Source organism: Liolophura sinensis, chromosome 1 (assembly GCF_032854445.1).
Source record: "Liolophura sinensis isolate JHLJ2023 chromosome 1, CUHK_Ljap_v2, whole genome shotgun sequence".
In the NCBI taxonomy this organism is placed as follows: Eukaryota; Metazoa; Mollusca; class Polyplacophora; order Chitonida; family Chitonidae; genus Liolophura; species Liolophura sinensis.
The window spans coordinates 13,641,525-13,654,737 of record NC_088295.1 but is presented as its reverse complement, the minus strand read 5'-3'; the positions used below and the strand labels follow the sequence as shown (position 1 = coordinate 13,654,737).

At 39.6% G+C, this 13,213-nt stretch overlaps 1 protein-coding gene across 4 annotated transcripts; it reads right to left on the bottom strand.

The window, feature by feature from the left end:
- Nucleotides 1–2,295: 2,295 nt before the first annotated feature.
- LOC135479891 (uncharacterized) lies at nucleotides 2,296–12,469 on the bottom strand. Of its 4 annotated transcripts, XR_010445891.1 has the most exons (5): nucleotides 10,744–10,840; nucleotides 7,627–7,705; nucleotides 6,574–6,933; nucleotides 3,423–5,553; nucleotides 2,296–3,243 (listed from the first exon to the last, which is right to left on the bottom strand). XR_010445891.1 is itself a non-coding variant. In XM_064759807.1 (4 exons), the coding sequence occupies exons 2-4, from the start codon at nucleotides 7,628–7,630 to the stop codon at nucleotides 5,351–5,353; spliced, it is 567 nt and encodes a 188-aa protein (XP_064615877.1). In that variant the 5' UTR covers nucleotides 7,631–7,705; nucleotides 12,169–12,469; the 3' UTR covers nucleotides 2,296–5,350. The 4 variants fall into 4 exon arrangements, 3 of the variants coding, with proteins under 3 accessions (XP_064615877.1, XP_064615870.1, XP_064615880.1); XM_064759807.1 differs by lacking the exon at nucleotides 10,744–10,840 and adding an exon at nucleotides 12,169–12,469 and having other exon boundaries at nucleotides 2,296–5,553; XM_064759800.1 differs by having other exon boundaries at nucleotides 2,296–5,553.
- Nucleotides 12,470–13,213: the final 744 nt, after the last annotated feature.

Below are 13,213 nucleotides of genomic sequence, written 5' to 3'. Positions count from 1 at the left end.
GTATTGGCCTCAACAGTTCTAACGGTTACATGGATGAAAATGGTACAACGGGGTGTATATGGGCGTATGTTCAGCTTACTGGTGCATTAATTTGTCTATTCTTTACACATCGTCGTAAGTTTAGCCTTTTAAGTGAACCCGCCTATTCAGTGGACAGTGCACACTGGAGTTCAGCTAGCTTTCACCCTCCAAATTAGCATTCATCCTCCATCCTGTCTGTATAGGTTGGTCTTAGCAACATGAATATGATTTACTTTAAGCTACCCGGCAATTACAGAGCTTGGAGTTTTTGCCAGGTTGCATTCTCCCCCTTCAAAGTAATTTCTGATCGAGAAACGGAGCAATATACATCTAATTGTCAACGCGGAAAACCACAAGCCTCAATTTTCAAATTATAGAAGCAAGAACAGTATAGCCCTTCAACGTTTGATGCATTTTTAACTGTTCCACTTGGGATCTCCACGATCCAGTGGTTAGCGTGCTAGAGTAGTACACTAACTCGGGTGCCTGTCCTCAATGCGGTGGCGCTGAGTTCAAGTCCAGCTCATGCAGTCTTCCTCTCTGGTCGTACGTGGAACGGACTGCCAGCAACCTGCGGATGGGCCGCGAGTTTTTCTGGGGCTCCGCCCTGTTTCCTCTCAGCAGATTGATGCCCTTACATGGCTTACATGGTTTCGGGAAAAAATAAAATAAACGAATATATTTAATACCTCCCGTCTATTATTCCGGAGTAAAATATTTATATGTCGGCTGGTATTTACATTGAAGTTAGATGACGGTTAAATTGTGTAATATTGACGCTTCGTAGTTGATGATCAGCAAATTATATTGGTCTGTCCAGCGTGACTGCCCCTAACCACGGAGATAGCGAAAGTTCCAAGAAGATTGCCGGCTATTTGTTAATTGTTTAGAAGCCTCCCGTATTAAACACTAATGAACAGCTCTACAAGCTAAAACGAATGTTCACATTGCTCTGCAGCGCTCTTTTAACGTCCTGGGGCCGGTTGTTCAAAAGTGTATTAAAGTTCATCCAGGCTTAAATCTTTATACCAGTCATCCCAATACGATGTAAATGGCACTTTAGCCGGGATTAACGTTAATACCGAGCTTAAGTTTTAATACACTTTTGAACAACGGGACCCTGGCATTCAATAACGTTCAATTTTGACAGCGAGCTGCGCTAACCCGTGGAGAGAGCAATTTTTGACGGATTTCGTGTGATAAATCTCTCAATTGACGTTTTTCTTAAAATATACGCCTATAGGGCGTTTAGTTAGGAGTCAACTGCACCTCATTTTGCACGTCCCTAGGTGAATTATATTTTTTTGCTCTGTTGAGTGTGTATGTTGAATAGTACCGGTATAATTATAGACCTTGCATGTATCATGTGAAATTCCCTAGTATCCTGTTTCTGACGTATAATTTATTTATTTATTTATTTGATTGGTGTTTTACGCCGTACTCAAGAATATTTCACTTATACGACGGCGGCCAGCATTATGGTGGGAGGAAACCCACGACCATCCGCAGGTTGCTGCAGACCTTCCAACTTTCGGCCGGAGAGGAAGCCAGCTTGAGCAGGACTTGAACTCAAAGCGACCGCATTGGTGAGAGGCGTCTGGGTCATTACGCGGCAATGACGTATAACATGCATGGTCTGTCCAGTATCGGAACTGCACAGAATGTCACCTCTCTGGGTTTCCTCCATCGATAGCGTAAACATGACCACAGCCTTTTGGAGCCCACAGAATTCACTCCAAATCTGTTAGAAAAATCCAGTCTTCATATGCAGATCCTGAAGTTCCTTCTGTTTCTCTCTGTATTATATCGCAACAAGCCTGTATACGTGCATACCGAGCCTGGTACATTTTATATACATGTACTGCCAATAAACTTCCATTTAGCACCGGCAATTACGTTAAGAAAGCTAAATCAGACGTGGCCCTAAGTAACTTTATACATAAGCTTGATGTTACCTACAGCTATTGCAGATTTCTTGATTTTGATGGCCGTTCCGTCCAGTTTACAATCGCGGAATGTACAAATAAGCCTACCATGTCAAAAATTGGGATACACAGCTCGGCAAGCAGTTACTTAAATAACGATGAGCAGCTTCGCTTCATCATTCAAAACGCCACAGACCCATGTTTGTGATTTAAACTTCTGTTATCAGTGGATTTAATTTTGTATTATATATACTTTTATCTGCATATTGTTAAAGATACTCAAGCCAGTGGTCTTGGTTTAAACTCTGCAATGTCAACTTCTACCTTATAAAGTAAGTAGAGATCTGCTTGAATGTTACTCCCTATAAAGTTGCACTTACATGTCACCAAAATAAACTTCCACGGTCGACAATGGTTCAATGTTCTATAAAGAACTGCTTAGCGAACACCATAAACCCATATGGGATCGCGTGCTTAGGGATCCGGTGGCTGAGTCGCGGCCGCATTTTGTCAGGAGGATTGTTGGGTATACCTTGTGACGTTCCGTGTTTTCAAGCAGACTCTCTTTGAATTCTTCAGTGAAAGAACTATTTCATATGACTTTCGCAAATTGCATGTATAGGTGCGTACACTACACCAGGAAGAAAGATTCAACCGCGCTACAATTTTGTGTAACCTTGGTATTATTTGCTGGCTTTACCGAATAATTCACAAACAAATCATACCCAATACCGAATCATAAAAGAAAATTAATCATAACATTAAAAATTGCGCAAACACAGAAAAATTATTTCAAAAAATGACTGTAACATTGCGTGTAAATTTATTTAAGACATTCCATATGAAAAAACAACATGGTGGCTCACTTTGATCGGCGTAAAGAGTGAATGGCATTTGGCGAATAAAGGATACGTAGCATAAATAATAAAACAGTAAAAACTTAACCACTATAACCAAGACCTTAACCTTACATTAGCATGTTGCATTACGCGAAAAATTCATCACTTGCCCTTTATTGCAAGGATATAAAGCCTAGATAGTTTACAAATAGTTCTGTACATTAGCTCAAAAAGAATAGTAAGTATTGTGGCTGATGGCGACCAATTTTAACTGGGACCTTCCTGGGAGTCTGGCCGCGGTCTGGATGGCCGCTACCAACCACCATGAATAACATTAACCAAATGTCATGACTGTATATTTAAAATGACTAGCAAATTAAACAGACTTGAATTATACGGCAATTTATGTCTTTTTATCCAAATTAAATCACTCACATGCATATATTTTTACATTTAACCTGAAACAATCGAAAAAGTCTGGATGGCCTCTGTCAACCACCATGAAAAACATTAACTACATGTCATGACTATATATTTAAAATGACTAGCAAATTAAACAGAATTGAATTATACGGCAATTTATGTCTTTTTATGTAAAAAATTAAATCACTCACATGCATATATTTTTACATTTAACCTGCAACAACCGAAAAAGTTCTTCTATGAGTTGCATGCGTGCGAATGATATGAAAATTATAACTTGGGCGTAAAAGCAGTAAATTTTCAAAATAGTTATGATATGGTCCCACTTAAGACTTGCCTAATTACAAGTTGAACTTTTAATAATTATGACCCATGCAGTCCCACGGGACTACCCACAAAGCAACATTGAGCAAAGCCTTAACAAATATCCCAAAGTTGCTGGTGACTGGAGTGGAAAACAGAATGTAATTTTGTAAGAGTGAAGATAATTTCTGAAGATTTATTCTTACCAGCTACTTATTTTAGGTTATCAGTTACACTTAACTTACTAAGGACTACTTTTAGGAAAGTACCTGAACCAATATTCCTTAAAACTACATTATGACGTGACACTGTAAATTTTATGCGCAAGAAAATAACCACAAGCCTTAAACTAATAGATCACATTTTACTGAAGGTTAGAAAATCCATTTCTGCGGCATGTTAATGGAGAATTCATTATGGTGCACAGTTAAACAGTAGCCGGCCATACCGATGTTTCTGACATATGACTTACTCCCTGCAATCATCATATGTTTTCAAGCTTAATTGCATTCAACACGTTTTGAGCTAAATGGCCCTCGTGCAAACCACTTGAACTGGATATATCAGCCTCCCAAGGACTTGGATGAACAGTAATAACTGTAATGACACGGACGAGTGGGTTATATTATAAAAGCAAAACATGTCCCTAAGCAGCCTAATAAGAATAGGGAAAAAACCAAAATGGGGTTATAATATAAAAGTAAATTAAGATTCAGGTGTGTGAATACAACACAATGATCACCTCTGAAAAATCATTAAAGCTATAAAATAAAAAAAAATAAGTTATACAGTGTAGCTTACAATCAGTCTTACAATAAAAATGCTAGTCAGGCTTGTGTTTTGGTGCAGTAATATAATAAATCAATTAATTATAACTCCCCATATATATCCATTGGATTGTATGAAATAATTAGACGGTATTAAGGTTTGGAACCAGTTATCCAAGAGACCAGGAACCTCATGGACCATAAACTGACCTCAGGAACAAGTAACCCCAGAGGATAGCAACCCCAGGGACCATGCATGGACCTCAGGAACAAGAACCTCAGAGACCAGCAACCTCAGGGACCATACAGAAATAGACCTCAGGAACAAGTAACCCCAGAGGATAGCATCCCCAGAGACCATGCATGGACCTCAGGAGCAAGAACCTCAGAGACCAGCAACCTCAGGGACCATACAGAAATGGACCTCAGGAACATGTACCCCCAGAGAACAGCAACCTCAGGGATCACGCATACACTTCAGGGACTTTACAGGAACCTCTAGGATTTGAGATGGAGATTGGGACCATACATAAACCTCAGGGACCATACAAGAACCACAGAGGCCATACATGAACTTAAGGGACCGTACACGAATCTCAAGAACCACATATGAACCTCAGGGACCATGCAAGAACCTCAGAGGCCATACACGAGCCTCAGGGACCATGCAAGAACCTGAGAGGCCATACACGAGCCTCAGGGGCCACGCAGGACCCTCATGAGCCATACATGAACCCCATGGAACATACAAAAATACCCAGGGGCCACACATGAACCTAAAGGCCTTCAATGAACCCCCAGGAACCATATAAGAACCCCAGGACCATACATGAAACTCATTAGCCCTAGAGTAACTTTGGTCACCATACAGGAATCTCTGGGACCAGGAACATGATTTTCAGTGAATGATTTCATTAAAAGTTTTCACTGCTCTACTAAAATACAAACAGAACTGGACACTGTTAAACGTCAACTTTAAGCAATAAGAGCCTAAAACAAATATACAAATACACTTGTATGTAAACAATAAAACTGAAACAAACGGTATATAAACAAAAGTATGTAAAAGTATTTAAATGTAAGTGTCGTATGTAACCTCCTTAATCATTTCCTTCATCTGCTGATAACGTGGGAATGGCCAGAGCTGCTTGGACGTCGTGTAATCCCGACTCAGTTTGTCTAGCCTGTTGAACAGTCGCAGAGACTTCCTGTCCAGAACCTCAAGTTCCTTCTGTTTCTCTTCGTTCTCTCTGGCCAGCTCCTGTTTTGTCATACCTGGGAAGGAAGATGACACTGTTTGTAATTTGTAATGTTACATAGCTAGATTGTTCTATTGGACTCCTGCAATTTATGCTACGCTGTCATTGGTGGGTTCAGACTACGATCTACGTATTAACGTTCATAAGCAGTAGGTGTTCAAATTCTGACACAATGCAATCCTTTGGTATTCTTTGACGCCATGCAATTTCCCGCCTTATTCCTAAAGTGTGCACGCATTTCCACCTAATACACATGGTACTACATGTTTGACTGGCATATAAAATTTGGGAAGGAAGTACACTGGGAAAGTCTTTCTTACGTTTTTTTTTTAACTTTCTTCTTGATTTATTAACACGACCTTTCGATGTAGTTACTAACATCGTTATCAATTAAGTAGATGCGCATGGGCCACAAAACAAGAAAAACCCGACACTGGCTGATCAAACCAACCAAGCTCAGATAAATCTATAGCCTACAACTATTGATAATAAGGCTTACCCGGTTGTGCTCCCAAGTATACATCATGCAAGTTTGAAAACAGATTCTAAAAATTATACACGTTCGGTGTAAGTTCAATATTTTCAGTCCACAAAACTAATTTTGTTTCATGAGGCTTCTTCCATGACTCGTTAATCTTTTAAATCCAGTGAGCTCAAAACTGTAGATGTGGATATTCATTGTACAACCGGTTGTTGTATATGGTCTAGACTGACAATGTTTCACGCAAGTATAACCTTACGTCAATCCATGTCCAAAATGGACAGCAAACACAGTGACTGGAGACTTTAACAGAAACCTAGGTGTTGTATAAGACAATCGCAAGAAAGACCTTTACGCCCTTGAATATGTGGAGCTTAACGCTTTCACGTTTAATCCAACCCAAACACGAAAGACTGATGAAATATGTCAAATATACAAAAAAATCATTGTCTTCCTAACAGGTAATGGAAAAACCCCGACAAATGTGTATTCTGTTTCTAATACTGTCGGCTTGGATTTGACCAACCTTCCGCATAAGACAGGTTCAACACTTACTTTCATATTTGGGATTATTCAGCATATCAACCTTTTCAATATTTCCTGAAAACTCCTTCACTTTTTGAAGCAATCCACCAGAACCGTTAGATCTGTGTTTGTCAGATTTCTGTCTCTCACTCTCTTCTGATGGTTTAGGTTTCGTTTTTTCCAAGTTCTCCTCCGTCGTTGATTCTTTAATCATTAGTTTCAACTTCCCATATCTGAGGAGTGGGAAGGAGCCTTTAGCTTGGTCATACTCTCTGTCCAACTTCTCCACAATAGCACGGGCTTCATCATAGAACATTTGCTTCTGCTTGACATCGTAACACAGAGTAGCATTCTTCACCTTTAGGTCCTGCTTGGACAGCTTGGAATAATCTGCAAATAAAGCGGGACACGAGTCACCTCTCAACTGTGGGAAATGTGAACAGCTTACGTCATAAATACAAAAAAAACTTAAACATACAGGTTACGAGATGCAATGCATCGTATAAGACTACACAGTTCAAAACAATTCACGAAAGTTAATTTTCACACCTGAAGATTCGTCAGTGTGAGTACACAGTTAAGGTGAATGCAACAGTCTTAAATGCAAATATAAATAAATACGGAAATGAGTATTACAAAAAATATCGCCACGCTATGTTAAAGTTTTGTATGCATAACTTATTTCTACATTCAATATGATTAGAGACATTCGAGCAAAATATTCCAATATGCAAATTATGAACGTTTTATCAATATAAATAATTAAGGTTAAAGATGGTTTTTATACATATTTTAATATAAACATTTTAGCCCATGACTCTTTCTGAACCAAGCATACCGGCAGGTATATAAGGTCATTACAACCATTTAACAATTAATTAAGGTCAAAAGGCAGTGAAGTACTCTTTAGAAAGGAGAACATTAATCCACTTTAACCAAAACCTCTGGGCCGTACTGCACGCCACCACATCCACGGCCCACAAATGATAAATGTTGCATACATTAGTGTCCAACCTGGCAAGCAGGCAGCAAGCAGACCTAATTGTATAAAAATCGCTTCCCATGACTTTTATTATATCTTACCCATAATTACGCCGGTATATAGCTGTTTTGCCTTACATCGTCGTCGGTCAGTCAGTTTGATCTTTAGCGGTGGACTTTGCTGGAAAAGATAAAGTAAGCTTAAGGTACTATCGACACGACTAACATTTCACAGTTTTGGAAGCATACATATGCTGATTACAATTGTGTAACTGTTGCTGTGCACAATAAAATACTCACAACTACGTACACAGTTAAGACCCAATATACTCCAAGCTACGCTCTATGCTCTGTTCTGATCACATGTGAAATCACCAGTAACAGGGTACATCTAGTCATCACTTAACTGGGCTTTGAGCTGAGCATATTTGTCATATTTTGTGGTACGTTTATAGTTAAATCACCAGGACCTTTTCGATGTCATACACGGACATTACGGACATTGTTAATTGTCAGGGACACAAACTTAAGCCTCAAACACAGATACTGTGTACCTCTTCAGTCGGAAAATGGGACTGTTAATACCAGTGTATCAGTATATAGGGTGTTTGCCCATCAATCTTGATGACGCATATAAGCTTTGTTTCCGACGGCCTATTTTAAGCCATTAATGGATACTATCTACGCCTTGCACCAAATATCTCGAGGGTTCACAAAATTATATTTTACCATCATAAGATCATTTTAGTCACATTTATGATCACAACAGTGACCTGAAATGAAAAGACGCAAAGAAAAAAATAATTCTGAAACCCAAAGTGCACGCAAACGTTGCAAAATTTTACAATCCATGCATGTTTGGTTTGACCACATAATGTAACACGAACTAATTCCGCGGGGACAAGTCGCGCACTTGTGTCGGCGTTATGACGCCAGAGGTATGTGATTGCCAATGCACACACGGTATACAAGGGGTGCCCTTTGGGAGTCGCCAACATCCCGTCCATTACTCCAACCTTAAGTCGATGGAATAGATTGAATGTACACTCACGGAAATGTCATGGTTTCCGGAAGCGCGCATGAACGGAGGTAATATAGCATATGTCAACAGGCTGTAGATCGCCAACTACATCAATTAATAAACGTTCCTCATTACCTCAGACCCCACTGGGACTTCTAGATATCGACTGTTTAGTTGTAGGTATCGTTATGAGATCAGTATTATAGCTACCTTATAAATAGAAGCTATTACAGGAGGACGAGTCCCGCAAAGATTTTAATTAGTAAATATCAGTTTTCACCAACTCGTCCGTGGTAATTTTATTGTAACTTCTGAATGCACGAAAAAGCTCCAGCCATTTTCATGACCTCTACAATATTTGTAATAAACAAATTAACAAAGGTCAGAGAGAAAAGTTAGATGGTCTCGGCTGTGATCGTGGCGTCTAAACCCGACTGTGATCACGGTGTCCACACCTGGCTGACCGTGATCGGCAGTGATAACCCAATCTTGTGTTTTTCAACCAACCTTTAACACAGATCTGGGCATCGCTGGCTGAGTCAACTGAAGCGTAGCTCTCGCCCCAGTTGATCGGCTCCATGACCTTGTGGTCGCAAGTTCGAGTCCAGCCCTGGCTGTTATGTTTGGGCTTACAATTAAGGCAGTTAATCAGGTATATCTGACAAAGTGCGCTACACTGATTACTCCAAGCACTCTGGTTTTCTCTGACTACCATCGTATATGTAAAACAATGCAATAAATAATAATGATAAAATGTGTTTCGAAATCTGACCGTTCTAGCATTCTCTACTTTACTTATTCATCGATTGCCTCGTCTTCATGTGATTTTTGAGAAGATTTCATGACACCGCAGAATTTTGAGTAATTTTAAGTCAGAGAAGTAACAATACTGCCTTTTTATATTTTTACCCAATTCTGCTTAATCATTGATTATTAATCCTAAGCATTTAATTAAGCATTTACGTAAGCAGTTAGAATAAAGCTAAGGTAAACTGACGAGGCTAGATTTTCACTGGTTGTTCGGGAGTTACTCTCTTTTATATTGGGTACATAGACTTATTTCCTACTTTGTTCCAAAACCAGGTTTAGATAGTTCTTAAAAAACAAAATGCTTATGTTTATCAAGTCTCAATCTTTTCTTGCATGTGACGTGCATGTTTCATTTGTTGACAATGGTTTTAGCAAGCTAGTCTCCATTGCTACATCCACAATTTATCTATTCGGAATTCCCTTGGAACTACCAAAGTCTATCTATCTATTCTGGTCTGACTTGTTACTGTCTAATCATATATATTCTGGTCTTATTTACCGCTGTCCAGGCCTCTATGTTCTGGAACACTTTGCTACTTCCCAAGCCTATCCAGTGGTTTTCCTTTGTACAGCTCAATATACTTTAAGATGCACAGCATAGAGAGTAAAACCAAAACAGCGACGACAGTGTGGTAGCTGGCAAATGGTCACACGTCACTGGTTAAATACCGCCCCTTGTCAATTTACTTCAGTTAGGGTTTTATTCTAACTGTCATGTAAATGCTTAAACAGTAGCAAATTACACACCCGTATAGTACCATGGCTTAAGCAGAATTAGGTAAAAAAAACAAACAAACACAAAAAACAATACGGTGATGTAAATTTATACGTCACTGGTCTAGAATTACTCAAAATGTTCTGTTGTCTATCCGATTTAACACAAAATAACATTAAAATAATGCAAAGAGATCAAGGAACCAATCTATTCTGATCTATCCAAGCCTATTTATCCCCGGTCTTCTTTGCCCGTCTTCACGCCCGACTGTCTTTGTTTGCTTTGCTATTGTCTAAGTTTACCAAGATGTATTATAATGTATTGTGGATATGAAAAGATCGTTGCAGTGGAAGGGTTACTTATCCAGTTTCAACTGAACTGCAGAAGGACTTAATTTGGTCCAGACCAAACCCATCAAATAAATCTGCCCGACAATTGTTAGAAAGTTGTGTTAAATTCCTCATTTTAAACACGGTTGTGTACAGTTTAGGTATATAGGTCTACAGACCAATTTGACGGACTGAGTGACAATATAACCTCTCCAGTGGCATAGTTAAAGACAGCCTATTCTGCTAAGACGTGTAACACACATTGCATTTACTGCCAAGAGAGAAATTAAACCTATTCAGTGTACGATGACTGAGTTATATACCTGTGTAATAAGGAAACTTACATGAAATGACAACCCTTTCTTTGCGAGATTGTTTCACTTCTGGCACAAATTCATGGATAAAAATACATTTTGGGAAAGACCAGAGCGGTTGATCATGAGTCATACTAGAGGTCCACGAACTAGGAAGTGAGCTGAGATTTATATCTGCATGTATGTAGGTTAACACCTGACAAAATTACTAGCAACAGATTTCACACAAAGATCGATAACGTCAGTAGAGTTTTAATAGCTGTCCTAATAGTGCTATACAGTACCTACTCTTATGAACTAAATATCGGTTACGTTTTAGCTTGGGGCTAGGGGCCACGTATGTGTATGGTGTTCAAAAATGTTGCTGCACTGAATATATGAGCAGTGGTGGTCAAAGCACACGGGAGATACGTTTTAACAACAACTTATAGAAAGTGAAGTATACCCAGCCCAGGTCGTCAACGGCTAAAACAATATCTAAAGTAAAATCCCTGAAGACCAGTTTGAGTAATAAAATTAGAATTGTCATCTCTCAAAATATAATTTTAACGGGAGCTAGATACTTGGAAGTAGAAGCATGCGGTCTATATTCTCCAATAAACTTGCATGCTACGGAGTTTAGATACTAATTAAATTAATGTGTCAAGAACAGTCGATCATTACGGCTTTCCGGTATCATTAAAACTTGTCCTTGACCGTTTGTCGTCATATCATTGGTGGTTTGTGTTTGACGTTGTTATGGAATTGGTGCGTGTGAGTATTAACCTAAACGTTCGTTAAGGTTGGCGACAGGTATATGAATGTCTGTTAGAACGCCCCGATTTACCACCTGCACTTGACAGACCATGTATATGTATGAGTATAAACGAAGGAATGTCACCTGTCATGAAATATTCATTATAAAAAATTCCAGGTGATCGTTGCGGACCTGAAGATTGCATGGTCGATTCGCTTACTGAGTCAAAGTGTCGCATTAACAATTGCTGGAAAATAGTCAAGTTAATAAGGTCTATCACTATATAAGTACGTCTTCAAAACTAAAGCTATAACAAAGACTAGATGTGAGATAAAATGGGCAAATTATGTGCGTACGCACGTAACTAATCCAGTTTAACCGGTCACGAATTCGTTGCTTATCGTCACAATATAAATGTCACAATTAAAGCTTTAGGCCGGTTCATGAACTAGACTCAAGGTATGTCCGCCAGACACACTAAATGCCGAATGCTTGCAATTTATAGATAACGCTGATCAAAACACTATTACAGAATGCAAAATAAGACAGCGCAATTATGTACAAGGAAATATAATCTCAGCAATAAGGTTACGATATTTCCACCGTAGGACATGAATAGCATCCCCATACTTGTGAGCCCCCATGCCGCGCGCTTATTTAAACACGTGCAAACACTTATTACAATATACACGTAACTTAAGCATACACTTAATACTTACTTCATGTATAACTTTGTATTGTCCTCTTGGGCGTATAGCGTTGGTACTCGGGCCGTGAGAAAGTGGCCCGAACGTCAAAAACAATGTGTGAGGGACAAAGTAAAGCAGATGACTTGTAGACTGAGCTCTGCTGGCAATGTCCTACTCCATGCTTGATAATTTGTAGGAGTTTCACATATATGAGTGCAGATATTGCTGGGGGTCGACCGAGTCGTATACACCTCACCCACAGCTGTTCAGATTATAGTCACTGCCCAACACCAGCAGCGATAGCACACTCTGTCCGGGTATGTGACATAAAGATATAGTGACTTACACCACAGGGCGCGTTTAGAGGTCACTCGTCACCACCTTACACCAGGTACCTAGGCAACATGATTAAGGTGGCAGTGACTGGGGATTTTACTATGATGTAGTGATGAGTGTTAAGTCCCGCCGATCTGCGTAGCACCGGGGTCGCTCCGCGTTGCAGACATCTGTTCACATGTGTTCTCGACGCCGACCCGGACAATGCGCTATGACGTACATGCAGATGAGTCGGGTCTCGTAGCTCACACGTGGACACCCAGAAAACGCGCCGACTTTTACGTTCATTCAGTTATTTTAGTTTTCTCCTGACCTACTGTGATGTAGCGGGAGACTGTTAGGCATTAATCGGTGAAACCTGCGTAAACAGATGGACAAAAAAGTTCAGCGTGAGAGGGTAACGGTTTATTTTTGTAATCGTGTATAAGGTTTGAAACATAGGTGCTGTGGGTTTGCGGAACGTGTGACGGGAAGGGCTAACCGCCCAGTGTAGCTATACTTAGACTTATGTGACTTGAGTAGAGTTTTGAGCCCGAGGCGACAGATTAGGCCGTTAAATATTTAGCATTATATGAAGTAGTGCCAATTGTAATTGAGTGACACATAAACTTTCTACAGAAATATGACTTACATATGGTATTATAATAACATAACGTTTCCTTCGAAAAAACCGTTCTACAGTGTTCTTCCGTTACAGATTTTGTTCCTCGTTATCTTACACAATAATTCCCCGTAATGT